The sequence below is a fragment of the Notolepis coatsorum genome (genome assembly GCF_963971535.1).
Source record: "Notolepis coatsorum genome assembly, chromosome: 19".
In the NCBI taxonomy this organism is placed as follows: domain Eukaryota; kingdom Metazoa; phylum Chordata; class Actinopteri; order Aulopiformes; family Paralepididae; genus Notolepis; species Notolepis coatsorum.
Window position 1 is genome coordinate 31,630,527 of NC_140183.1, and position 27,978 is coordinate 31,658,504.

At 43.4% G+C, this 27,978-nt stretch overlaps 1 protein-coding gene across 1 annotated transcript in view; it reads right to left on the bottom strand.

Moving 5' to 3' along the window:
• LOC311245780 (synaptotagmin-11-like) overlaps positions 1-25,906 on the bottom strand; it is a gene marked incomplete at its 5' end in the record, with an annotated part of 60,669 nt that extends 34,763 nt beyond the window's left edge. The window contains one exon of the mRNA XM_084335762.1: positions 25,873-25,906. Within this exon, the coding sequence (XP_084191888.1) occupies positions 25,873-25,906 (34 nt within the window). The remainder of the gene's footprint in view (positions 1-25,872) is intronic.
• Between the last annotated feature and the right edge of the window lie 2,072 nt (positions 25,907-27,978).

The window sequence follows — 27,978 nt, forward strand, 5'->3', positions numbered from 1 at the left end:
GTGTAAAATGAATTAGGTATATTGTTAGTAAGTTAGCCATGTAATAAGCGGGATAATGTATAGCTATACTCGGTCATTGTCGCAAAATAATTGACCTTCACTGCGTTTAGAACACCTCTGCGCGGCGCCTCGGTGTTCTAAACTCCGTGTCGGTCAATTATTTTGCGACAATGACCTCGTAGCTATACATTATCCCTTACATATACAATTAGGACTATGACCATACGATGCCTGGCCATGCGGCATTCATTCAATGGCCATGCGGCATTCAACTATATCAATAAATGGTGCTCACAAACACTAGCCACATCGTTACTAGGAAACGAACTATAACAAGTTGACGCTTGATGCTGCTGTCAGACGTCAGGTGGAACAGGAAGTGACTCACTGGCTCAGGTTAAATCAAATTAAACCTGTAGCTAGTAGCTACATCAGGTACAAACAATGGAGCGCCACTTAGTGATCAAACATGGCACTGCAACTAAATAACAACACAAATACAATAGGCACATTTGTGACCGTTACAACACGCTGGAGAAAAGCCACAATTAATCCTTCAACACCACCAAGTCGACGGCCTGGGCATTGAACTGGCCCAACTCCCGGAACTGTCCGAGGTGCTGATGACTTTTTCGGACTTTCGCTTGCATTTTTTTTTTTTTTTTTTTAACTTTTTTTTTTTTAGCGTTTATCGCTTTTCTGGTCAAGCATGACCGACAGATACAGGGTGAAACGGGATATAGAGCAGGGGAAGACATTCTGGCAAATGACGGCGGGTCCGGGAATCGAACTCGGAGTCCACCAGATCCGTGACGCAGCACGGTTTTCCCCAACGCAGAAATAGCGCCGAGATATGCGGTGAGCTACTGGAGCTCCCCTCGCTTGCATTATTAGACTAATACGTCATTTCTTTGTGTTGCCAAGCTTGTTGATAGGCTACTCCATTTGAAATTCCATATAAACGAGACCTCTTTAGGAAACAAAATTCGACGCCAAGTTCACTGAAATCGATATAAAAGACCCTAGAATTGTCTGTATTCATCCTATATTTTTCCCGACGGTGCAACTTGCTGTATAAAAGCAATACACAAGAACCTGTGGTATGTCATGAATATTGCCATTCTGTGATGCCGCCGCATCACAGCCGTGCCAATATTCATGACATACCGCGGGTTCTCATGTATTATTGCTTCATTATTCATATAATGAAAACGAATGTGGCCTCAAAGACCTCACCCGATGAAGGCATGTTGGTTTTAATTATATGAATAAAGAACATTCTTTTTTTGGTTATAATTACATGAATAAAGAACATTATTTTATGGTTTTAATTATATGAATAAAGAACATTATTTTTATGGTTATAATTATATGAATAAAGAACGTTCTTTTTATGGTTTTAATTGTATGAATAAAGAACATTATTTAATTGTTTTTAGAATCAAATCAAAATCAAATCAAATGTATTTAGTATTATAGCCCGAAATCACAACAAATTGCCCCCATGGGCTTTACAGATCAAGAAGAAACATCACAATAAATCCAGACCAAAAACCACCATGAAATCCACATTTGCAACAACATCCCCAGACTTTCCCCACTGAAGATAAGGAACGACTCCCTAAAACCTAGCAGTAGGAAGAAAAAAACACCACAGGTGCCGTGGTGGAGAGAAGCCTCAGATGAGCTGTTCAAAGGGGATTCCCCATCAGGATGTCAATGATATTAGAGTGTTGCTATGGATGATAGATGGATAGAACAAGTGAATAATTGGTATGTGTGTATGTATATATGTAATAAAACACATATACATACATGGTAGCAATAGTATCTAAAGTACATAAGTACATTTAAACATTTTAATAAAATAGAGCTAAGAACAAAAAAGCATAGGAATACAAGCGCTGGTATAAAAAATAAGATGAAGGCTCAAAGTCAAGGCTCAGAGCTCAAAGACTCAAAGTCACACTGCCCAGAGGGCACAAGAGAACCAATCGGATCCAGTTGAAGTAAAGCGGACCTGGTTAGACGCCGGTCAACTGAGGACGACGTGGAGCAGATCCATCGCGCGATGTAGAACATCCATCGGCCTCCAAGCTGAATCTCTTTCCCTTACTAGTTGTTTCCAGCTAATGATTGCTCACAGGAAAACTGCATCTATGTCCCGTTGACCATCTGAAGCCATATTATAGAAGATCAATGCCAACCATGCAGTGTCAACATTCATTCATAGAAGTAGCTTGTTCTGTACCTTGTATGGAGCAGCCCTGCCTCACACACACACATCTGGGAGATACCAGTCCCACCACATTTCAAGTTGAGCACTGAACTGCACCTCCACTGGGGGTTCAGTGCCTTGCTCAAGGGCACTTCAACCCTGGTAATTGAGGTAGGTAACCATCTCTTGCCCAGAGTTTATGTTCAGCCCTGGGATTCAAACCAGCAACTATCCTCCTTCTCTAACCCACAGACCCCTAATGTTAGATTGCTTCTATCATATCAGTCCCATTTTTTTTTTTTTTTTTTTTTGTAGAATATTGTAATTTATCTAACACTGTGATTTTAATTGTTGCAGAATGTTATGATTCGATTTTTTTTTATATATGTTTTTCCTTAATTCCATTATGCAACTGTGTTATTATTATTAGTAGTAGAAGTAGTAGTCATTTGTCTTGAGGACTCATGAAAGAATAGCACAGCTGTTACATAAAAATACTGTATAATAAATAATACGTGAAAATAGAATAATATATTCTATTCTATTCTCCTGTCATAATTTTTTGTGTGACTGTTAACCAAAGCAACACAAGCGTCTAACTGTATAAACGGTATGAATTATGATAGATTCCTAGCCACAGTGCAGACTCTTCACCAAGCACACAAATCCATCTTCTCTCCTCCTTATCAGTGGGAACATATGGCTGAGGGCTTTGGTTAAGGCTCAACTGTAATTGCGTTCTCTGACTCAACAAATATACACGGTAATCCGGACTCTGGCTGTCAATGTTTTCATGTCACAACTTTATCTATAAGTTACTGCTCTGCTGTTGTATCAATACTAGGGGTGGGAATCACCAATTTCATCATGATACGATACGATATCGATTCTTTGGACAACGATACGATATTTGCCGATATCACAAAGTCTCTCACGATACAATACGATTAGATTAGATTCAGGTGCCTGCAATCGATATGAGATGATATCATATGCCCATTTAACACAATCAGTAACATTTAGATCAACTAAAAAAAGGTAACGAAAATATCATTTGACATTTGTATTTTTGAGCTCTTCCAGACATTTAAAGGAAAATCAATCTATTGTTTTTAATACAAATAGACCTCCTGTTCACTGTAAAGTGCCACGTTTTGATATATTGAGCTTTAAACTTTAAGCTCCATTTTTTGGAACTCAAAACTCAACCTAAAACCCCTCCCTACCTCCCTCTCCCAAACCGTTCCTACAACAATTTGTTGATGTTGCATGATCATGTATAGGCCTACATTTATTATGTATTATATTGTTTATGTTTAAATAACATTTAAACATCAAACTCCTCTGACCTCATCTGGTCTTTCCAAAGACGCGCGCACACACACACACAGAAAGGGAGAATGCTATGCTGTAACGTCTACACACACGGTGCTACTGCTGTTGTTCTTGGGCGGATATGAGAATCGCCACAGGATTTTCAAAATAAGAGTATCGATATGAATCGATCTTATTACATTGCATCGATCCGATTCGATTGTTGATAATTACATCGATGTATCGATCTGGATCGATGTATCGTCCCACCCCTAATCAATACAGTTGGCTAGCAACAGTAAAGGCCTCTGGAGCAACATGTATAGCAGCATGTGACATTATACTACCAATACTAATGGAATGATCTGAAACATGATCTGAAACAGCATGTGACATTAAACTACCTACCAACACTAATGGAATCATCTGAAACATCATCTGAAACAGCATGTGATATTAAACTACCAACACTAATGGAATGATCTGAAACATGATCTGAAACAGCATGTGACATTAAACTACCTACACTAATGGAATCATCTGAAACATCATCTGAAACAGCATGTGACATTAAACTACCTACACTAATGGAATGATCTGAAACATGATCTGAAACAGCATGTGACATTAAACTACCTACACTAATGGAATCATCTGAAACATCATCTGAAACAGCATGCGACATTAAACTACCAACACTAATGGAATGATCTGAAACATCATCTGAAAAAGCATGTGACATTAAACTACCTACACTAATGGAATGATCTGAAACATCATCTGAAACAGCATGCAACATTAAACTCTGAAACCAACACTAATGGAATGATCTAGTCATTCTCAGTCTTGAATGATCAGTCTAGTAACAGTGTTCACCACTAGGAGCTGCCCAGTACAACCACAGTCTAACAGTGTTGATCACTAGGAGCTGCCCAGTACAACCACAGTCGAACAGTGTTGACCACTAGGAGCTGCCTAGTACAACCACAGTCTAACAGTGTTGATCACTAGGAGCTGTCCAGTACAACCACAGTCTGACACTGCTGACCACTAGGAGCTGCCCAGTACAGCCACAGTCTAACAGTGTTGATCACTAGGAGCTTCCCAGTACAACCACAGTCTGACACTGCTGACCAGCTGCCCAGTACAACCACAGTCTGACACTGCTGACCACTAGGAGCTGTCCAGTACAACCACAGTCTGACACTGTTGACCACTAGGAGCTGCCCAGTACAACCACAGTCTGACACTGTTGACCACTAGGAGTTGCCCAGTACAACCACAGTCTGACACTGTTGACCACTAGGAGCTGCCCAGTACAACCACAGTCGGACACTGTTGACCACTAGGAGCTGCCCAGTACAACCACAGTCTGACACTGTTGACCACTAGGAGCTGCCCAGTACAACCACAGTCTGACACTGTTGACCACTAGGAGCTGCCCAGTACAACCACAGTCTGACACTGCTGACCACTGAGCAGCTCCACTGAAGCAGTTGGGGGTTAAGTGCCTTGCTCAAGTGCACTTCAATGGATGAGAGAGCATTTTCATCCATTTTCCCATCCATATTTTCCCGCCTAGTCCAGGGGATCGAACCGGGGACCTTACAGTCACAAGCCCACTACTCTAACCTTTAAGCGAATTAATTAAATTTTTTTACTAGTTTTGTAGCGCAGTTGTTACAAGCTTTTTTAAGCGTCAAGGTAACTGAACAAAATCTGTGAATAAATAAATAGGTTTTGTCTACAAACAGGTCTGTGGTTACTGCAGCCTCAAACAGCCTTCTTTCAATAACAGAAGGATTGTGTACATAAACAAACAGTCCAGTAATCTCCTCAAACAAACATAGGATGCTACAAAATAGAAACAAGTTGAAAGTAGAGGCAGTTTGACCACAAAACGCTTTTAGTGCATCTTCATTTAAAACAACCGATGTACTTGAAAACGTGCAGGTCAGACACGTCCAAAACATTTGGACCTTTAGGGTTAAACCCTAACCCTCTCCATCATAACCTGTGTAATTACTGCTGTTTGCCTTTGTAGGTCAGACCAGGCTCTAGACTGAACCATTTCCTTTTAGACGTCTAGTTTGTGGTCTTTGCAGGCTTCTCACAACCTTTCTTGATTCCAACACATTTGCTGTTGTGTTGAATTTGCTAACATTGTAAATGCGTACAGGCAGATGGACTGACAGCAACGTGAGCTGTTCCTAATTTATGCAAATTACATGTCGTCAGCTTGTGACTGCAACTTGTTCCTGTTCGCGGACGACTCAGCCCTGCTGGTCTCTGACAAGAACAAGTTACAGGTTGAAAAAAAAAACAGCTCGGAACTAGGCAAAATCTGCACCTGGCTCGCTGATAACAAACTATCATTACACCTGGGTAAAACAGAGTCCATTCTCTTTGGTTCAAATAACAAACTCAGCAAGACCGACGGCTTCTCAGTTACTGTACAGTGGGTGACAATATTGTCTCAAGGAAAGATGAAATTACATACCTAGGTTCCATCCTAGAGGCAAATCTTTCCTGTGACAAAATGGCATCCAATGTAATAAAAAAAAGTCTACCAACAAACTACATTCTTGTACCGGATCTCCTCTCTGGTAAACAAGAATACCCTGAAGATTCTGGCAGGAGCACTCATTCAAGGGTACTATTACTATGCTTGCACCTCATGGTACCAAAGCACCTCAAATGCGCTAAAAACAAAATTACAAACATCACAAAACAAACTGACAGACTACTCCTAGAACCCACCTCACCCCTGCCCACTTTGACAACCTAGGATGGCTTAGAGTAGACGACAGAGTACAGCAACTTGCAATGGGCCTGGTCTACAAGATACACTACACGACTAAGGTACCCATGTACTGTGACCTCTTTTTTTACTTCTAATTTTTACTATGTTTTTATTTCATACTTATCTTGTCATGCACAGTCTCTGGAGCGCAACAGTAAGAAGCATTTTGTACAAAAGTATTCTGTACTTCTGTATGACAACTATTAAAGAAACTTGAAACTTGAAACATGTCATAATACTTCCCAAAGGTCAGTGAATACCACGACCACAACACCAGAGGGAGCTCCACAAATCATGTGAAACCCAGATTCGCTCAAACAAGGGACTAAACACGTTTAGCAATTATGCCACATCAATGTGGAACGCCCTACCCACAGCTGTAAAGGAATGTGAATCACTACCCACTTTCAAAACCACTCTCAAAGAGCACCTACGGGAGACTGCAATTCGAAAATGGCCATTGTAAATGTCCTAACCCAACCCCCTCCAATGTACAGTAAATGTCCTAACAACCCAATAATACATGAGAACCTCTTCTTGGGACCAAGTAAGGTTTCGTCGATAATCCAATGTACAGTTCCCCCCCCCACCCAAAAAATGGGGGACCCTGATGTAAACAAGACGAAAGTCTTTCTCTGGTCTGCATCCCCTTAACAATTGTGTGTATTGAGCTGTATTGTATTGTACCCATTCTGCAATCTGTTAATACAATTTTCAATCAATCAATCAATCAATCAGCTCGTCAGTTTGTACACAAACCCCACAAGCACCGGCTCGTCCGTCTGTCTCTACAGCGTTTCCTTCATCTCACAGAGCTGTATTTAGTGAAAGATGGCAGAGCACAGTGATTATACGGTAAGATGGCTTTTGAGAGAGTCTGATAGATGAGACTACATCTGCCTCACGTCTCTTATAGACTCCAGGCCGCTGTGTGCGGATTAAGTTCCATGTGCTCGTACTACACGTGACAGTCGTCTGAAACCATGGCTGTAATAAACCACTGGCCCCTTGATTCTGCACGTAGGACCTTGTAATCACACGATGGTGTCCAAAGCAGTATGACACAAGACGATACAAACATGATAAAACATCACGACACTGAAGTCCAACTTGATTTAATTTAACCTCCTCCAATGTACAGTTTCTTCCCCCTCAAATGTATATACTCTCTTTTTTATACCCTTTTTGTATCACAAACAGTACTGTATTTGTAGATCTGGTATGTCATAAATGTCTAGATGTAGCAGTACTGTCTATCTGTAGCTTATGTCATGTATGTCATATATGTTATGATGAATTGAAAATGGGGGACCCTGATGTAAACAAGACGAAAGTATTTCTCTGGTCTGCATTCCCTTAACAATTGTGTGTATTGAGCTGTACTGTACCCTTTCTGCAATCTGTTAATAAAATTTTCAATCAATCAATCAATTAAAACACATATCTTTGTCTGGTGTTGGTCCTCGTATCGAGAACCCTGCCAATCAACTAGAGAAGAAAAAGATGTCTCTGTTGCCATTTAAAAAAAATTTGTTGATGGGGCTACACATTTATTTACATTTGGATTGCTGATTGAGCCTTTAACTAAAATGGCTCTGACATGGGACACCCTTATATAACCCAAAATCAATGGACTTTTCCATATAGGCTACTAGCCCAAAATATTGGTGTGGAGAGTTGACCCTTTGACCTGGTTAGACTCCTGGTTAGACTATTGGTTAGTGCCTGACTGTTTGACCCCTGAAATGTTTAATTGCAACATAAATCCATGGCTGACCTGGTAAAAGGTTTCTAAATACCTGACATGATAATAACAAGTGGAGGACTTTTCTAACTGTATTGAAGGGGACATATTCGTATGGTCAGTCTGAAAGGTTATTTAGGGTTAGGGTTAGTCTTCACATGGTCAGTCTGAAAGGTTATTTAGGGTTGGGTTAGTCTTCGTATGGTCAGTCTGAAAGGTTATTTAGGGTTAGGGTTAGTCTTCGTATGGTCAGTCTGAAAGGTTATTTAGGGTTAAGGTTAGTCTTCGTATGGTCAGTCTGAAAGGTTATTTAGGGTTAGGGTTAGTCTTCGTATGGTCAGTCTGAAAGGTTATTTAGGGTTAGGGTTAGTCTTCGCATGGTCAGTCTGAACGTTTATTTAGGCTCTCTCTGGGGGAAATTACATATGGACTCCTTGCCATTTGGCCAGTGTTTGAAGTCTTCAGATTAACTTTTTTTTTGATCAAATTTTTTTTATTATTAATTACATGAAACAGGACAACACAATAACCACAGTAACAAAAAACATAACTTTCACAGGAGAATAACAAACAATAATAGTACAGAATAATAAATTATAAAGACAAAAAGAAAAAGAAACAGCGTCCAACCTATCAAATATAGATGGCTACTTCAATAACAAAAAGGGTCTTCAAAACATGGCAACCTTTCCCCACCTTTACAAAGTGGAGTGACTTAAAAGAATGTTTATGAGAGTGTTGCCGCAGATTTACTGTAGATAGCCTAGGTCCCTTACACATGTTCAAGACTGCCAAACTTGCAGAAGGTAAAGTGTAAGAAGAAAGAAATTCTTCCTCCAAGTTGGTTGACAGGTCAATCAGTCTGTCAATATTAGTCTCTTGGGGAGATGGCATGTGAGTTGACATATAGCGCAGAATAGCTAAATACCAACCCCCCCTAAAATCCCCCCAGTCAAAGTTAAGAAGGACAAGACAAAAACCCAAGACAGACAAGACATTTCCTCCTCCCCCTCCCCAGAGACCGCCGGACCCCCCCGATCAAGCGCCCCAACCCCGCTCAGCCGCACACTGCGGTCTTTACCTTCTCAGCTGCTGCGAACCACAGGTCAATTCCAGCCTGCCCTACCCCGATCACCCGGGCCGTGGATATCTCAAGATAAATCACATCCAATAGAGTTAGGGACCAGTTAATCATTGTAAGCTTCTCAGGCTCCTTCCATCTCATTGCTATTAGCTTCTTCGCTGCTGTGACGCCCGCTAGGACAACCCTTTTCAGTTGTACGGACGCGGGTAGTGTCGTTATATCGTTCAGGAGTAGCGTAACAGCTGTGAATGGGATAGTTAAGCCACACAGATCTGAAAGTTTGTCCGTTATTGACCTCCAGAAGCGGGCCACTGGTGGGCAATCCCAATACATATGCATATAAGTGCCAGTGGCCTTTTGAGAGCACAAAGTGCACCGAGAGTCGGTTATCAGTCCCATAGCAAATAGCTTCCTAGGTGTAAGATAGGTCCTATGAATATAATTAAAATTAATTTGCTGGTGATTGGGGTTGCGGGAAGATAATGCCACATTTGCCCAAACATCATCCCAGTCAAACTCGGGGTCCAACTCCGGTATATCCACACGCCAGATTGTATCCAATGATAAATTTTTATACGTGGATTGAATTAAGAGCGTATAAAAGTCGGAGACAAACCCTCTGGATGTCGTCCTGTCCACTATGAGCCTGAGGAAGGGGTGTGGGTGCAAGGCTTGAGCCCACGGTACGCCATGCGCCCTCAGTGCTGACCTTAGTTGAAGGTAAAGAAAGAAGGACTCGCCGGGTAGATCATAAAATTCTCTTAAGTCCTGAAACGCACGGAGGCCGTTCTTATCATAAATATCCTCCAGAGTATGCACTCCCCTCCTTTGCCATTGAGGAATATTAACCGGCTTGTGTCCAACAAGTAATTGCTGGTTATTAAAAATTGGAGAGTCCAGGTGCCAAGGGCATTTAACCCCACACGACCTCTGTACATTACGCCACGTTTGGATCACGTGAGTTATGATCGGTCCATACCTCAGCCGGCATTTCGCAATAGAGACAGTGGAGTACACTACATCCTGTAATCTTAGCGGAGACACCGCCGCCGCTTCTAAGGAGCGCCACGATACAGCCTCTACAGGGTCTAGCCAGCACATCAAAGGTCTCAGTGAAAAGGACCAGAAATACAGTTTAAAATCAGGGATTGCGAGGCCCCCATCTTGTTTCCTACGTTGAGTAGTAGCCCTTTTGATTCTCGGGCGTTTGTTATTCCAGACAAACTTAGATACCATCGATTGTACCTTGCGCCAGTGGTCTATTGGAGGGGGCAGGGGGAGCATTGAGCTAATAAAATTTATCCTAGGCAGGATGTTCATTTTGATTATGGAAGCCCGGGCTTGTAAGGAGTTAGGAAGGGACGACCACCTGTCTAGATCCTGGCGTATTTTATCATAAGTACCCGTGAAGTTGTACTTAGTAGTTTGGTTCAGCGTGGGGAATATCTCTATGCCCAGGTATTTGAAATGTTCTACTATGGGGATATCAGCTGGTAGTCGTACCGCCTTGGCCAGTTCATTAAGAGGTAGGCAGGCTGATTTGTTCCAGTTAATCTTAAAACCTGACAATTTACCAAAGTCGTCGATTATCCTCAATAATTTTGTGGCCGACCGGGAGGGGTCGTCCATGAAAATCAGCAGGTCATCCGCATAGAGAGCAATTTTGTGTGGAGTATTGTTGACCATTATGGGGACGATGTCCTCCGATTGCCTAATAAATTGGGCCAAAGGTTCGAGGGAAAGCGCGAACAGTCCCGGGCTCAGAGGGCAACCCTGTCTAGAAGATCTGGAGACTGGAAAGAGTGTGGAACAGTTTTTGCCTGTCAGTATCATCGCAGACGGCGAGGCATACAGGACTTTAATCATATGAATAAAACTCTTTCCAAGACCCATGACCTCAAGTACCTTCCACAGATATGACCACTCAAGTCTGTCAAACGCCTTCATGGCATCCAAAGACAGAACTGTGGATGGAGTTGTATTGTCTTTACTGTTATCGATTACATGCAACAGCCTCCTAAGATTATCTGCAGCCAGACGCCCCGGGATAAAACCAGTTTGATCGCAGTGTACCAATACAGACATAAATCTCTGCAGGCGACGGGCCAGCACCTTGGCAAACACCTTTAAATCGGCCCCGAGAAGACTCAAGGGTCTATAGCTACCACAATCATTGGGATCTTTGTCCTTTTTGAGAAGTAAAGAAATCAACGCCATATTGACATCTCTTGAGAACTCCCCTTGTTCGATAGCGTAATTGATCATATCGAGCATCAATGGACCCAGTTGGTCCCAGAAAGCTAAATACACTTCGGGTGGAATACCATCCCAGCCTGGCGCCTTACCCCTCTGCATTTCAACAATAGTCTCCCTCAATTCTACGAGAGTAATCGGTCTCCCCAGTTCCTTGGCCTCTTCCTCAGAAATGTGGGGTATCTCAAGCCCGCCAATGAACGATTCAAATCTAGAGTCATCCAGATTACCCTCTGAGCTATATAACTGTGAGTAAAACTCTTTAAAAGTGTCATTGATCTTTTTCGAATCAGTAGTGACTGCACCCTGGCTCGTCCTAATCGAGGGGATATCTGAGAAATGATCATTTGATCGTATTTTCATTGCCAATAGATGGCTAGGTCTGGAGCCGTGAAAATAGTAATTTTGTCTTGTCCTATGTATCAAAAACTCAGACTGTTGTTTAAGTATGGAGTTTATTTCTTTTTTGACTATCTTACGTTGTGTGTTTAGTCGTTCATTATAGTCAGTTTGCAAGGATGCGTATAGGTCCGCATATAATGATTCCAGTCCTTCTAGCTTTTTTGACCGGGATTTTCGCAAATTGGAGGCAAATAGTGTGACATGACCCCTGATGAATCCTTTCAATGCGTTCCACAGGACCCTAGGGTCTTCTACTGTGCCAACGTTGATCTGCAAAAATTCAGCTAGTTTACTCCTGAACTCAGAACAGAAGTCATCGTTCTTTAGCAAGGTCGAATTAAAACGCCATCTGGGAGCTCTTGCGGAGAGCCTGCCAAAGGTTGCCGTAAGGAAAATCCCCTTGTGGTCTGAGAGAGCCAAGGGAACCAATGAGACATCGAAACTATCAAACATATTAGGGGACGCGAATGCATAGTCAATTCGAGAGAAGCTTTTGTGTCTGGCTGACAGGTGAGAGTAATCTCTGAGGGTGGGGTTGCATAAGCGCCAGAGGTCTGAGAGCCCCGTGTCTTTGGCCCACATCCTGAGGGCCTTAGAGGCCCGTTTCTGGTCGCTCGTTTCAGAGGGCCCAGACCTATCCATCTCCGCATCCCAGCACGCATTAAAATCGCCACCCACAATGAGAGCGTATCCATTAAGTTCCAACATATTCTTCGTGATTGTATTATAGAACGCTGAATCAAATGTGTTAGGAGCATACAATGCTATTATAGCCATCTTCCTATGCAAGAATTCAACTTTTGCTATAGTAATCCTTCCCTCCGTGTCCGACCATACATCCAAGATTTTGATATCAAGGTTACGTCTTGTAACTATGACTACTCCTTTCGTCTTATCATCGGCTGAGGATGCGGAGATAACGTGATATTGCCGATTTGCCAGTCTTGACACGTCACCTACCATTAAATGCGTCTCACTAAGGAGAGCAAGGTCAATATTTCTCCTCTTCAATAGCCAAAGGACACTGGCACGCTTGTGTGGGGCGTTAAGTCCTCCTGCGTTCCAAATTAAAATATTCAATTTAGCCATGGTCGAGCTTGTATAAGTGCGTAGAGAACATACCCGTGCAGCCAGGCTGAGTACAGAGGTGCCGATCCCGGCGGGCCCGGACGGTCAATCCCAGGAGTTCAGAGGAGGAACACTTACACATATATAAGACAACAGTACATAGAACACATAAAAATACCACCCCAGCTACAACCCCCCCTCCTTCTACTCTAAACCCTAACCCACCCGTCCTACTATAAGTTCCTCTATACCCACTCTCCAATCCCCACCCTATGCCCCACCCACTGAGGATGGTCATCTTCCTATCACTTCCCACTAGAGACATGGATCAATAAGACGCTTCCCACTCCCACCCCCCTCTAGATAAACCCCTGAGTAAACCCCCACTAGTCCAATAAACACAAATAATAATAAAATAAAATTCAATAAAGATATCGGTCGAAAACCACCTGAGCCCTGGCCCCAACATGAGAAAACCATAATGGTAAAAATAGCCATTATTAAATAATAACTCCGCATCAACCTGCAGCCCTCTATTTCGGAATCTGCGCTTCAACATCACATTGTTATAGCCCAAAAAGGTATAGGAAAATTCAATACAAAATTAAATTAAAGCATCCCAGCCGATAGTCTAAGGCAGGTTCGGGTCACAGGTTAATTGTGCAAAATTGTGTGAACAGTGTCAATTAAACAATGACAAAAAAAAGGAGGAAGGGAAAAAAAAGGTTATGGTCAAAGTGCACCCCTTTAGCCGTCCCTCTGATCAGGCACAACGGCTGAAATGACCCAACCTATGTAAGATTAGAATTAAACACAATCATTCATTAATCAATCCGGGGATGGTAATAGGCAACACCTGACACCACCTGTCATCATACATTGTTTCAATAAAGATATCGGTCGGAGCAGTTAGTCCAAGGTAGGATCGAATCACATTTAAATTGCTCATTCAAATGCCATTAAAACATATATAGGAAAATTCAATACAAAATTAAATTAAAGCATCCCAGCCGATAGTCCAAGGCAGGTTCGGGTCACAGGTTAATTGCTCATTCAATTGCCCTTAAAACAGCGACACTAATTATTATATAATTACTCAGCATCAACCTGTAACCATCTACCCTGGAGTCTGCATATTAATGTATCAACGTTATAGCATAAGTGCCTCACGGAAAATTCAAAACAAAATTAAGGCTTGTCAGTAGTTAGTCCAAGGTAGAACCGGATCACATTTAAATCGCGCATATAGATGACATAAAAACAGCGACAGTAGGAAAGAAAAAAGAAAGGAAGAGAGGGTAATGGCTAGAGTGCAAGCCATATAACCATATAGCCATTAAGTGCAAGCCATACCCGACCCAACCTGTTATCAAATATTGTTTATGCATATTCAACCGACCTTGGCATCTACTTTGGATCACCAAAGCTCAAAACAACCTGGATATAAAAATAAAAAGCATACCAGAAGTTAGTTAGGGACTCGGTCACTCTTGAACTGTGCAAACCAATGTCCCTTTGAACAGCAACAGCAACCAAAATACGTAACCATTAACGAATGTCTCAGCGCAGACCATAGTCGAAGCCCGCTGGCTAGCCCGAGGCTAGCGCGTAAGCTAGTGACGAATCCGGATAGCACGTTAGCCTACTATGTACATTGTTCAGCTAGCTCGTTAGCTTCCAAAGAGGCGATACACAAGTACGACCATGAGGTCAGCTTTAGCAAGTAACAGAAGTCATTGGGAAGCCCCGCTAGTTGGATGGGCAGAGGACAGTTAGCATGTCTGGGCATGACAGCAAGTGTTTGTGAATAGTCGACCTAATCAATGTATATAGGCCCAAACCGCCAAGTCACTCACCCTCCATAGATATCAAGCAACAGACTCGGGTGTCTTCGCGAGATATTCCTTCGCTTTAGCCAACGACCAAAACAAACGCTGACCACCGACCTTCTCCAACACAGATAGTTTCGCGGGAGCGAATAACGTGGGCCTCAGGCCTAGTCTCCATAGCTTAGTCAGGACCACCTTGTACTCGGCTCTCTGAGCTTGAACCTCCGGTGTAAAGTCCTCGAAAATGGCCACTTTGTGATCGCCAAACCTCAGAGTACCCCTTCTGGTACGAGCCGACCGCATGATGATTTCTCTCTGTTGGAGTCTGTTCAGCTTGACTATGATGGGCCTCGGTTCTTTGTTCACGCCGGGAGAAAACCTGCCCGCTCTGTAAGCCGACTCACAGATAGGAGGCGAGGGGAGGACGTCCGTCCCTAGTATCTTCTGCAGCAGTTCGGGCATGGTCTCAGAGAGACGGCCTTCACCGCTGGTCTCCGGTACTCCAACAATCCTGACGTTGTGGCGTCTATCCCGGGACTGCATCTCCTCCATCGCCGACTGTAGTTTGTTGACTTCAGCCTGCCTAGCCAGCAGGGCGGATTCAAGACCCGCCATCTTCTCACACTGTGATGATACCTCCGTCGTTAGCATGGCTAGTTCGTTAGCATTAGCCGATGAGGCAGCGTGAATCGTCTCCATCTTGTCTGTCAGCGGGACTACCGCCAGCCGTATTTCTTCTGATATCTCACGACGGAGGCTGATACAGAAATCCGCCAGCACTTGCTTCTGTGCTTCAGCGATGCGTGCCTCAGAGTCTGCGTGTACTTTCTTCTGTGCTTCAGCGATGCGTGTCTCAGAGTCTGCGTGTAGCTTGGTCATGACCAAGAGCACAGCTTCGCTTAACTCCCCGACAGCGGGAGACGGCACGGCCATGCTCGGCGGTGTCGGTGTCGTGCCTAACTCTTTCATGGCTCTGGTTTCCACCCCCGCCATCGTAGAAAGTCGAAAAAAGTTGATGAATGTATACTAAACACGACGACCTAGCAAACAGATAAAAAACAAATAAAAATAAAATAAAGACTAATGGGGAGAAACGTATATTCAGCACGGTAGAAGGGAGCTCATGTGAAAACACGTCTACTCCATGATCGCTCAGCCGAAGTCTTCAGATTAACAAGACTAAACAAGCTGTTCAGAATTGCTTATCCCTCGATGATCACAATGGGATGCATTTTTACTCTTGGGTGTGGGATAGCCAGGCAGAGAAAGAAATACTCAATTTAAACTTTGGTGTGTTGCTACAGCCACTAAAAATACTGTGTCCAATACAAGGAACTCAAAAATAAATAATCGAATTAGATTTAGACAAACATAAACAAACATGTTCCACAGATTCAAGGAAATTGTCTAGTCATAGTATAAAATAATACAATATCCAATATAATATATATGATAATGTCCCTTTTAATGGTCAAGTCAGTAGCCTAGCAGCTCTGGAACCAAAATGGCCAATATCTGCAATCTGTTCTTAGGGGTCAGAGTCAGGGTCGAGTCATACACTCAAACAACAGGAACGATTGAAAATTAGGTAGTACACAGTGGTAGTACACAGTGAGAACAGTGGTAGTACACAGTGAGGACAGTGATAGTACACAGTGAGAACAGTGTTAGTACACGGTGAGATCAGTGGTAGTACACAGTGAGGACAGTGTTAGTACACGGTGAGGACAGTGTTAGTACAAAGTTAACAGTGTTAATACACAGTGAGGACAGTGGTAGTACACAGTGAGAACAGTGTTACACAGCGAGGACAGTGGTGGTCCACAGGGAAACTATTGTTTTTTTCACCCTAAATGCAATCCAATCTCTGATAGAAGTCACTGCATGGTTCAAATTGTAGATGTATGTTTACATTTTTAAATAAATTGGCTAACAAACAGGAATACATACAGTGGCCTATTGTGCTTCACCTAGTGTTGGTCCATAGCAATGTTTCTCCTAGTGTTGGTCCATAGCAATGCGTATCCTAGTGTTGGTCCATAGCAATGCACATCCTAGTGTTGGTTCATAGCGATGCGGCACGGTGGTGTAGTGGTTAACACTGTCGCCTCACAGCAAGAAGGTCCAGGGTTCGATTCCCGCTTGGGTACCAGGTTTCCGCGATGCCAGGTACCCAGGTGGGGGATCTCCCAGGCCTTTCTGTGTGGAGTTTGCATGTTCTCCCCGTGCTCACAAGGCCCCCCCCCCCCCCCCCCCCCGATAAGAGAAACCCAATGGAAAAACATGCACAACAGATCGCTGACGTTGTCGCGTCCCTGACGAAGATGGGCAGGAGCACTTGGACTGGTCGCTTGAATATTTTCCACAACAAAGTTCGTGTTTCCGCGTCTCTGATTGGCCAGGTCATGTGACATGTACGCCCAATCGTGGGACCGCAAGTTTTTGGATGGTTAAGCTTAGGCGCTCTTTCGAAGTTGGTTAAGGTTAGAGTTTGTCTTAGAGCAGCGGTTCCCAAACTTTTTTGGCCGTGCACCCCCTGTCACCGCCCGACCTAGCTGACGCACCCCCCAATGGGTTTCTGTTAGAAAAAATTGTTGCTGGTCTCCGTGCACAGATTTTATTTTTTATTTTATCTCTTCCCACATATTTTACATGTATTGTATTTACATTTACATTTAGTCATTTAGCTGACGCTTTTATCCAAAGCGACTTACATGTTCTGTACGACAAGCCATCAGGAAGGGCACAACTCTATCAGCTGAGCAACAATGTTCATCAAAGTGTTGAGTGCTACAGTGTAGGTTCGTTTATTAGGACAAGTGCATGACAGTACGGTTAGTTAGGGTTAGATTATTATTATTTTTTTTTATTCAGATAATGGTTGAAGAAGTGTGTCTTTAGTCGACGGCGAAAGATTGGACGTGTTTCGGCTGTCCTAACTGGGGTGGGTAGTTCATTCCACCATTGTGGGGCAAGGACTGAGAATAGGCGACTTCTCTTTGATGACCCTCCCGGAGCTTGGATAGGAGTAGGTCTGAGGCGGCCAGAAGATGCAGAGCGTAGGGGTCTTGAGGGTGTGTAGTTAGAGACCATTGACTGGAGGTAGGCGGGAGCGGTTCCCTTTGCCGCACGGTATGCTAGGTTGAGGGTCTTTAAGCGGATTCGTGCAGCAATGGGGAGCCAGTGCAGGTCCCTAAGAAGTGGGGTGACATGGGCCGACTTCGGTAGGTTTGAGATCAGGCGGGCCGCTGCGTTCTGAATGAGTTGAAGAGGCTTAGTGGCAGTGGCCGGGAGGCCAGCGAGCAGTGCGTTGCAGTAGTCGAGGCGGGAGATGACTGTTGATTGGACGAGGAGTTGGGTGGCTTCTTTTGTCAGGAAGGGGCGGATCCTTCTGACGTTAGATAGAACGCCTGCCCTGATTCCAAACTCTAACCTTAACCAACTGCGAAAGAGTCGCCTAAGCTTAACCAGTGATAAACTAGGCGTTAGGTAGTTTTCAGGCTGTTCGACCCAGAAATAGGCGCAGAACTTGCCGTCCCACGATTGGCGCACATGTCACATGACCTGGCCAATCAGAGCGCAAAACTCGAACGCGGAAACACAAGTTTGTTGTGGAAAGTATAGATGCGGACTGGTCCCCGGGCGCGGCCCTCGCCGACGCCCTGTCTGCTCCCGGCAGCCCTTGGGGGGAAGGACGACGGGATGGGTTAAGAGCAGAGCTCAATCGCATCGGCGACCCTGAGAGACAATTGCATGTGTGTGTATTCCTCTGTGTGTGTGTGCCGCCCAGTGCATGTCGTTGTGTCGTTGCATTCCGAATAAAGACCTCTCTCTAAAGGTCCTGCATTATTATTATGCTTCTCCTAGTGTTGGTCGATAGCAATGCTTCATCTAGTGTTGGTCGATAGCAATGCTTCTCCTAGTGTTGGTCCATAGCAATGCTTCCCCTAGTGTTGGTCCATAGCAATGTTTCTCCTAGTGTTGGTCCATAGCAATGGTTCACCTAGTGTTGGTCCATAGCAATGCTTCTCCTAGTGTTGGTCCATAGCAATGCTTCTCCTAGTGTTGGTATATAGTGATGCTTCTCCTAGTGTTGGTCCATACCAATGCTTCCCCTAGTGTTGGTCCATAGTGATGCTTCTCCTAGTGTTGGTCCATAGCAATGCTTCTCCTAGTGTTGGTCCATAGTAATGCTTCTCCTAGTGTTGGTCCATACCAATGCTTCTCCTAGTGTTGGTCCATACCAATGCTTCTCCTAGTGTTGGTCCATAGCAATGCTTCCACAAGGAAGCATACTAGGACCGCTACTGTTCCTAATTTATGCAAATGACATGTCGTCAGCTTGTGACTGCAACTTGTTCCTGTTTGCAGACGACTCAGCCTTGCTGGTCTCTGACAAGAACAAGTTACAGGTTGAAAAAACCCTCAGCTCGGAACTAGGCAAAATCTGCATATGGCTCGCCGACAACAAACTATCATTACACATGGGCAAAACAGAGTCCATTCTCTTCGGTTCAAATAACAAACTCAGCAAGACCGACGGCTTCTCAGTTACAGTGGGTGACAATATTGTCACAAGGAAAGATGAAATTACCTACCTGGGTTCCATCCTAACTCTTCTGCTTTAAAGTGGATACTAAGTTATTTGTCCTCTATGTAGCAGCCTGAATATTCTACAAAGTATTCAGTAGTGCTAACTAACTGTTACTTTCCCTGTGTGTGTGTATAACGTGTGATTTACGTGTTCCTTTGGATAGCCTAACAGTGTTCCTTTGGATAGCTCGCCCAGTCTAACGACGAGGTGAGGTGCTACTCTTCTCCGGATGCAGTATGGATTACTAGCAATAACATTGAGCCATTTTTCCCTTTCTGGAGCGGTCCTTGAGTGGGACCAGTGGAGGTTGCCAGCAGGGGGCGGAGTGGCAGTGGTGGCAGGTGGAGCAGTGGAGAGAAGCAAGCAACGAGGAAGAGGGAGTTACCTGGAGGCGAGGGGAGCAGGAAGCTCTCTTCGACATTGGACTTGACGGTGATCAGTCGCAGTTACAGTGGACGGGTACTCAAACGAGCCCGTGGAAGAAGTGACGTTGGAGAGCCCCGTCGCAGCGAGCGGCGGGTGATGAGACATACTTGCTAGTGACGGGTTATCCTAGAAGTATCAGCGATAGTGTGTGAGTAAGAGAAACCGAACCCAAGGACTAACGTCTAGAGCTAACGAGACTAACGTCTAACGTTATCGGGTTATAGTAGTTACTGTGTGCGGTATAGTAGTATGCTGCTAACGGCTCCGTCTGACTTGAGTAGACTACCGGGCGCGAGGCACTGAAGAGACTGGTGGTATAGCCAGCCACGTTGCGTTAGCAGTGTAACCGAATAGCAGGAGGGTGCGTCGAGACCCAAAGCTTAGCTGTGTTTAAGGTAGCCAAAGTATTAGCTCGCGCGACAGAAGCAAGCCAGCAACAGCAGCGGTGGACGTTTCCCAGACGTTACAGAGGACGCCTCTTCCCACCAGCAGAGGACGCCATACAGCAAGCTCTGCCAGCTAATCACTGCCTGCTGTTCGCCCAGCCTGCTGGCTGTGCTCGCGGATCGCCGACGCCATCTTGTCATCCGGACTAGCGGTGACAAGAGTGGGTCCGCCATCTTGGCTAAGTACTAACAGTACCACGTGTATCAACAGCAACGTCCATTGAAGTGAACGCTAACAACCAGTGTCTAAGGGGTACCCCGAACAATTTAAGCCGGCTTAGGTTAGGTTTTCTTTGGTAACGTGGGCCCACATTTACTTGGTTTATTTGGGTATTTGTTTATTTGTTTGTGTGATTCTTGAATTCCCAATGTGTCTACATTTTATGCCTGGGTTCCCCCAGTACAAGCGGGGTGTTTTAATGTATTGAGCACTAGGTGCCTATGGTGGGGAGAGCTTCTCCTACCTTGATAACAAGAGCACCCGGTGCCATATATTAAGTATTAACGTTGTAATGTATAACCTGCCCAGGCTTCACTAAAGTAGACCTAATCGGGATCATTGTGTGTGTCTGTTTCTTTGAGTTCCATTTGCTATTCTAACCTCTGGGTAAATATTGTGACTGCATAATTATTTAACCCTTACACCCCATTTACAGAATAGCATTTGAAGGGTCTATACAGGTGGTCAAGGAAGGGTACTGCTTAAAGGGAAGCCCAATAATACTATTGAACTGACAGTCACTGGGTGTGGGAGGGCTGTCGGAGGTACTGAGGGAGTGAGGGTGTGTGGGGAGTTACTCCTGACCGCCTTGGAAGGCGAGGGAGACCAGAGTACCAATCCCCAGGTTAGTAAATCCTGGGCCCCATCCACTCCAACTGCAAGCCCTCCAGAACGACGTTCCGGGCCAAAGACGGGGGTACATATAGGTCCAATACTATAGTATCCTGCTACCCAGTGTCTGTGTACTACTACTCCCACAAGCAGGGATAATCCACCCTTCTACATCTAGATCACAGAAGGTGTATCTAAATGGCAGCCTGTCCAGTAGCAGAGGTCTAGAGTGTGGCGTGCCGCAAAGAAGTTGCCTAGGACCTTTGCTCTTCTCTGTATTTACTAATGACCTATCTTGGGCTACCAAATGTGCTACAACAGTTCTTTATGCAGATGATTCAACATTGTATTACGCTGCACCATCATGCAATGTACTTAATGAAGTTTTGAGTAGAGAACTTAAAGTTGTGCATGACTGGGTAGTATGTAATAGACTTGTCCTTAATATCTCCAAGACTAAATGTATTGTGCTGGGAACAAGGCACAGGTTATCTACAAATCCAAAGCTTCATTTAAACTTGTGTAATTCGGCAGTTCAACAAGTTGAAAGTACTAAACTCCTTGGAGTGATGCTGGATTGCACTCTGTCTTGGTCTCAGCATATTAATTATATTGTTTTAAAAATGGGAAGAGCAATTGGTATTTCCAGGAAATGTGCTTCTTTTGTTGCCCGTCCCCTTTTATGTCAGATAGTGCAAAGTTTAGTTTTATGTCATCTTGACTATTGCTCTGCGATGTGGTCATCTGCTGCCAGTGGTGACCTCAGGAAGCTCCAGGTGGTACAGAACAGGGCAGCACGGTTGGTACTGGGCTGCTCACTAAGGTCTAATGTGAGCCGTATGCATGCCCGCCTCTCTTGGCTTAACGTTGAAAATAGATTGTCTTTTAATATACTTGTGCTGTTGAAGTTGGTCATGAGCAGTAAAACTCCTGTTTTTATACATAATCAGATTGTTTTTAGTAATACTGTGCACGAGCATTACACTAGAGGTTCCAGTAGTGGGCAGCTTGAATTGCCAGGTCCTAGAACCAGCGCTTTGGGGAGATCTTTTATTTTTAGAGCATTAACTCTTTGGAATGGCCTGCCTCGGAACCTCTGCTGCATTTACAGTAGATTCACCTTTAAAAAGAATCTTAAATTGTTTTTAAATTGTTTTTAACACTGTAAAGTAATTTTTTGTTTTAGTTTTACACTAATGTAATTTTAACTATCTTAATTGTTACAGTAGGTTCATTATGCATTGTGTGTACTGACTTTTAATCATTTTGATTTTGCAATAGTGATTGTGCGGGAGCTTAGAGGACTGTATATAATTATCACCTTAGGGGGTGTGGTAGGATGCCTTAACTCTTAAACTAATTGTACCAAATACACAACTGAGTGAATAACTTAAAATGGAGTCACCTAAACTAGAAAGAGCGAGGAAACTGTTTGAATCATAATGCTTTTATATAAGCAAAAAGGGGAAAAAAAGATACATACAAAATATTGTTATCACGTTACACAATGCCTAAATTAAATACTATTACTAAATTTAGATGGGCGCCCAAATAGTTCTATTAAAGTGTTCTGGCCAAACGTTGCCGCGGTTACCACTGTGTCAGAGGAACCATTCCCTCTGCAGGATGAGAGAGATGGAGAGTTAATAATCCTGGGGGTGAGAAAAGGACCCGGATGAGGAGTAGTAGACCGCTGCGTGGTGATGAGGGCGGGAAGACGCTGCCCGGTCCAATAGGCGCCACCAGTCTGCTCCTGCAGACCAGATGCTCCGCTGTGATGGATCGAGTGTCTCCCTCGCTCCGTGGTGCTGCACGGCACAGGCCGACAGCTGCTGCAGACACGCTGGTCCCCTCTGTACCACAGGCTACTGCTATGGCTACTTCTTAGGACTAGTTGTGTCCTTTACTCCTTTTACAGCGACACAGACCCTATCTAAATGTTCTCTGGTCTGTGTTATATATCGACTGATATGTCCAGTATAGAACAGCTATCGAAGCATGAGCCGAAGCTACTTTAGGTATTAGCGCCGAGCTAGCTAGCTTCGGCTAACTGGTAACGATAGATGGGGAATACTATAGTCCGCTGTAATATGCTAATCCCAGACGTTTACTAAAGCACCTCAAAGGCACTAAAAACCAAATTACAAACATCTCAAAACAAACTAGTCAGACTACTGCTTGACCTGACTCCTAGAACCCACCTCACCCCTGCCCACTTTGACAACCTAGGATGGCTTAGAGTAGACGACCGAGTACAGCAACTTGCAATGGGCCTGGTCTACAAGATACACTACACGACCAAGGTACCCATGTACATGTCAAAATACTTTCCAAAGGTCAGTGAATACCACGATCACAACACCAGAGGGAGCTCCACAAATCATGTTAAACCCAGATTCGGCTCAAACAAGGGACTAAACACGTTTCGCAATTATGCCACATCAATGTGGAACGCCCTACCCAAAGCTGTAAAGGAATGTGAATCACTACCCACTTTCAAAAACACTTTCAAAGAACACCTACGGGAGAAAGCATTTAGAAACTGGCCCCTACAAATGTCCCCCCCCCCCCCCCACCCACCCGACCCCACCTACCCAACCTCCTCCAATGTACAGTTTCTACGTCAAATGTATATACACTCTTTTTTCTGGAAATTTTTTGTATCACAAACAGTACTGTATTTGCAAATCTGGTATGTCATAAATGTATAGATGTAGCAGTACTGTCTAGCTGTATGTCGTGTGTGTCATATATGTTATGATGAATTGAAAATGGGGGACCCTGATGTAAACAAGACGAAAGTCTTTCTCTGGTCTGCATCCCCTTAACAATTGTATGTATTGAGCTGTACTGTACTGTACCCATTCTGCAATCTGTTAATAAACTTTTCAATCAATCAATCAATCCCCTATTGTTGGTCCATAGCAATGCTTCTCCTAGTGTTGGTCCATAGCAATGCTTCCCCTAGTGTTGGTCCATAGCAATGTGTCTCCTAGTGTTGGTCCATAGTGATGCTCCATAGTGATGCTTCCCCTAGTGTTGGTCCATAGCAATGCTTCCCCTAGTGTTGGTCCATAGCAATGCTTCCCCTAGTGTTGGTCCATAGCAATGTGCCTCCTAGTGTTGGTCCATAGTGATGCTCCATAGTGATGCTTCCCCTAGTGTTGGTCCATAGCAATGCTTCTCCTAGTGTTGGTCCATAGCAATGCTTCTCCTAGTGTTGGTCCATAGCAATGCTTCTCCTAGTGTTGGTCCATAGCAACGCTTCTCCTAGTGTTGGACCGTCCATAGCAATGCGTATCCTAGTGTTGGTCCATAGCAATGCGTATCCTAGTGTTGGTCCATAGCAATGCGTATCCTAGTGTTGGTCCATAGTAATGCTTCCCCTAGTGTTGGTCCATAGCAATGCGTATCCTAGTGTTGGTCCATAGCAATGCTTCTCCTAGTGTTGGTCCATAGCAATGATTCATCTAGTGTTGGTCCATAGCAATGCTTCTCCTGCATAAATATTGCTAAAATATTTTTAAGGTTTGAATCACTTGACAGACATTATGTACAGTAAACAATATGAACAGTAGGCTACTGACCACAAACTTAAACAATTTTATTAATTTTTTGTTTTACTGTCCTGTCTACGAGGATGTAAGGGATATACTTTTCCTCCATAAAATGTCCTCCATGTATATTTTCTTGAGCGGGATGAATATGAAAAACTTGAATTGTGCTTCAGGAAGGTAACCTTTTTTTGTAACAGATTTTATTTGCTTAAGCTTGACTTGCCAAGGGTTTAAGACCAAGCTGTAATCTGTATTTATGTAATGGAATTAAATATTTGACCACTGCAGACTGTATTTTTGGTGTCTTATAAACCCATAGGGGTCGGGCACTTTGTGTACATGATATCAAATAAAATCAATCAATCAATCAATCAATAAATTAATAGGCTTGTTATTATTTTAAGCCATGGACAGTAGCTTTAGACCATGTTTTCAACGTGTATAGTGTCATAGTTATGGTATAACTAACAATAAAACGTCCAATACCAAAACCATTGTTCTCTTATTTCTCTGTCAAGGCCAGACTTACGCTAATATAGCAGGCTTGCTAAATACTTCTAATGTTCTTCTGTCTGTCTGCAATGAGTGGCCCTAAGAATTCTTATGGAAGACCTCTATTCGAGCAATAAGAATACATTAATATATGTATGTACCGGTATGTGTGTACAAGGGGAACGACAACAAATAGTTACGAAATGTCAGCCATTGACGCAACAACCATGTTCCGGCCTGTTTACCTCCAGTGTAATAAAAACAAAGGCGCGCTGGCTCTCCGGGAATAGACATCACGTCATCCTAACGGTAACCCAGCAGCACCATGCTGAGGGCCACCGTGGCGAGAGCTGCAGCCAAATGATGCATAGGAGCAGCGCCGAGACCTAAACAATACGCACTTCTGAGACACATTTAGATGCTTGTAAAAGGAAGCTATGTGTCGTTTCAAAATTCATTCTTTTGCATCGCTATGACCGACGAATAATGAATAAATTAACCACCCAGCTAAAGGCCGATTTTACAGACATATCCTTGCCATTTCATTCGATTATAAAAAGGAATATGTGAGGGCTACGCGAAAAGAATAGGCTCAATAATGTTGGATTACAACCTAATAATAGCCGACAACTGTTAAATTAATAGGCAACGCCTAAATCGACCATGCCTAGATAATCATATTATGACGTGTTAAACGGCATTTTAACTTTAATTATGATAGCCTATATATTCATAACATATACACATATATAATTATGGTTATTATTTATTTCGATATTAGATCAAATAAAAGCAGGGCCTGCTACTTACCATAGGCAGGTCGTAATTCTGTAATCTCAGCCATTTTGTGAATCAGCGAAGGAGGATGCGGTCCTTTCACCGACCAGAGAGAATGAGGAGAATGATGAGGATTAAGAGACGACCAAGTCCCTATTTCATATCCATAGAGAACAAGTCGATAACAATCGAAAATTAATATTTAAGAAACGCAGCTGTCGGTTCCTTTACTTAAGTCCTGCTCGTCGTCCAGGGGATGTGAGGCGCAGTGATGCTGGGGGGATGCAGGGAGGCTGCGTGAGCCTGGTACTGTCAGGATGAAGACCCGCCCCTCTGACGAGGCCACGACACGGACTAGATGGCGACAGACCCAAGTATCATGGCAGTATGATGATGGTACTGTCAGTTTTACCATTGTTTGAATAAATTACCATACTGCCATGAAGGTAAAAGTTGTGTATGACCATCGTACCATTTCTGCACTTAAAGGGGCACTTCACCAAAGAACAATGCTGATTTATTTTGCACACATTCATTTAGTTTGACAGTTATTAAGAGTAAATGACATAGCAGTCCCTATATAAGACAAGGTATTGCTATTTTTTCATCTACATAATTTAATTGAGCTGTAACACACAACACAAGGAAGCAATGTGCCAGAGATGACATCACTGGGTGGCCATATTCAAACTCGTTTACTCTCAATTATTGTCAAACTAAATTGTGCAAAACTGTTTGGATGTGTGTGAAATGATGTGCAAAATAAATCAGCATTGTTGTTTTGGTGAAATGCCCCTTTACATAACACCATGGTATAATGTAACTTAAACTATATAATTCAATGACACAATTCCCACGTTGAAAAAAACACATGCAAGGTTTACTGAGGCTGCAGTGATCCCAAAACAGGGCCTTTGAGAGGGTAAAATGAAGTATATAATTTCACTATTATTGGTATTGCATTCCCTACAAGAAACTATGAGAGAATGTATGACTTCTCTAATCACATTTCTTGGCCTTGGCTCTTTTTCTCTGAAGAACATATAAAATACCCCCCCCCCCCCCCCCCCCCCGGCCCCCACATTATATACGTGGTGTTCAGGTCCACTGGCCCAAAAGTGTGGAAATTGTAAGCAAAAACAAGTAAATATGGTAAAAAGTTAACAAAAAGGTTCACTGTGTTCCTTCACCATCTGCCTCCACCTTGTTTCATTCATATTTTTTAAGATAAACATGATTTATTCCATTCATGTGTTGAATATAATGGATTTTCTTTTTCACATTTTATCACAAAAAACAAATAACTCTTTTATTGTGATCTAGCAGAGGTAAATGGCAAATATTAAACATATGCTGTCTAGATTGTTTGTAATTGAGATAAAGTTAACTTATGTAAAGTATTTTTACATGAATTGTTATGGCTTTATTGTTTTAAAATGCCAATAATGTTGTGGGTCCACCAGACGGTGAACATGGGGTGAGTAACACAAACCACACAAGGGTTGAGTGTAACATGGTGATACAGGACTTCTACCAGTAACTGAAGTGATCATCAGCTTGACACCAACCATCTCCCCACCTATACAGTTATGCAATTATTTACATTACAGTATTCACAATAATATGGTCTTGGGACGGGGCTCCCTGGTGCAGAAGTTAGCATATACAGGTCAGAGGTGACAAATATATATATCCTTTGGGAGCACTTTCACTGGCATAATTCCCATTACATTAGACTACCAGTGTCAGGCCAAATAATGCAATGAGAGGGCATGGGTCAACATTCACAGCTAAGATATCTGAGTAAGATTTTAAAATGGAAGTCCAGAAAGGGGCCAGTGCTGGACAATGCCAAAACATATGGATAAGCGAGCCAGGGGCTTGGTGGCACCAGTCGCATGTGGGATCCATACCAGGATTTATCTTCGCAAGTCTAGTCTTTGACCAATATAGACGGTGGAGGAGCTTGAACTGTATCAGTGAATGGCGGGCACATATTGAAGAAGAGTGTATTCGGGCAAGAGCCTTTTCCCATTCTTTGTCTGTAAATTGATGATTTAGATCGGACTCCCAGTTCTGTCTTATAGCCAATACTGAAGAAGGTAGGGATAAGGATATGATGTTATATAGTTTAGATAT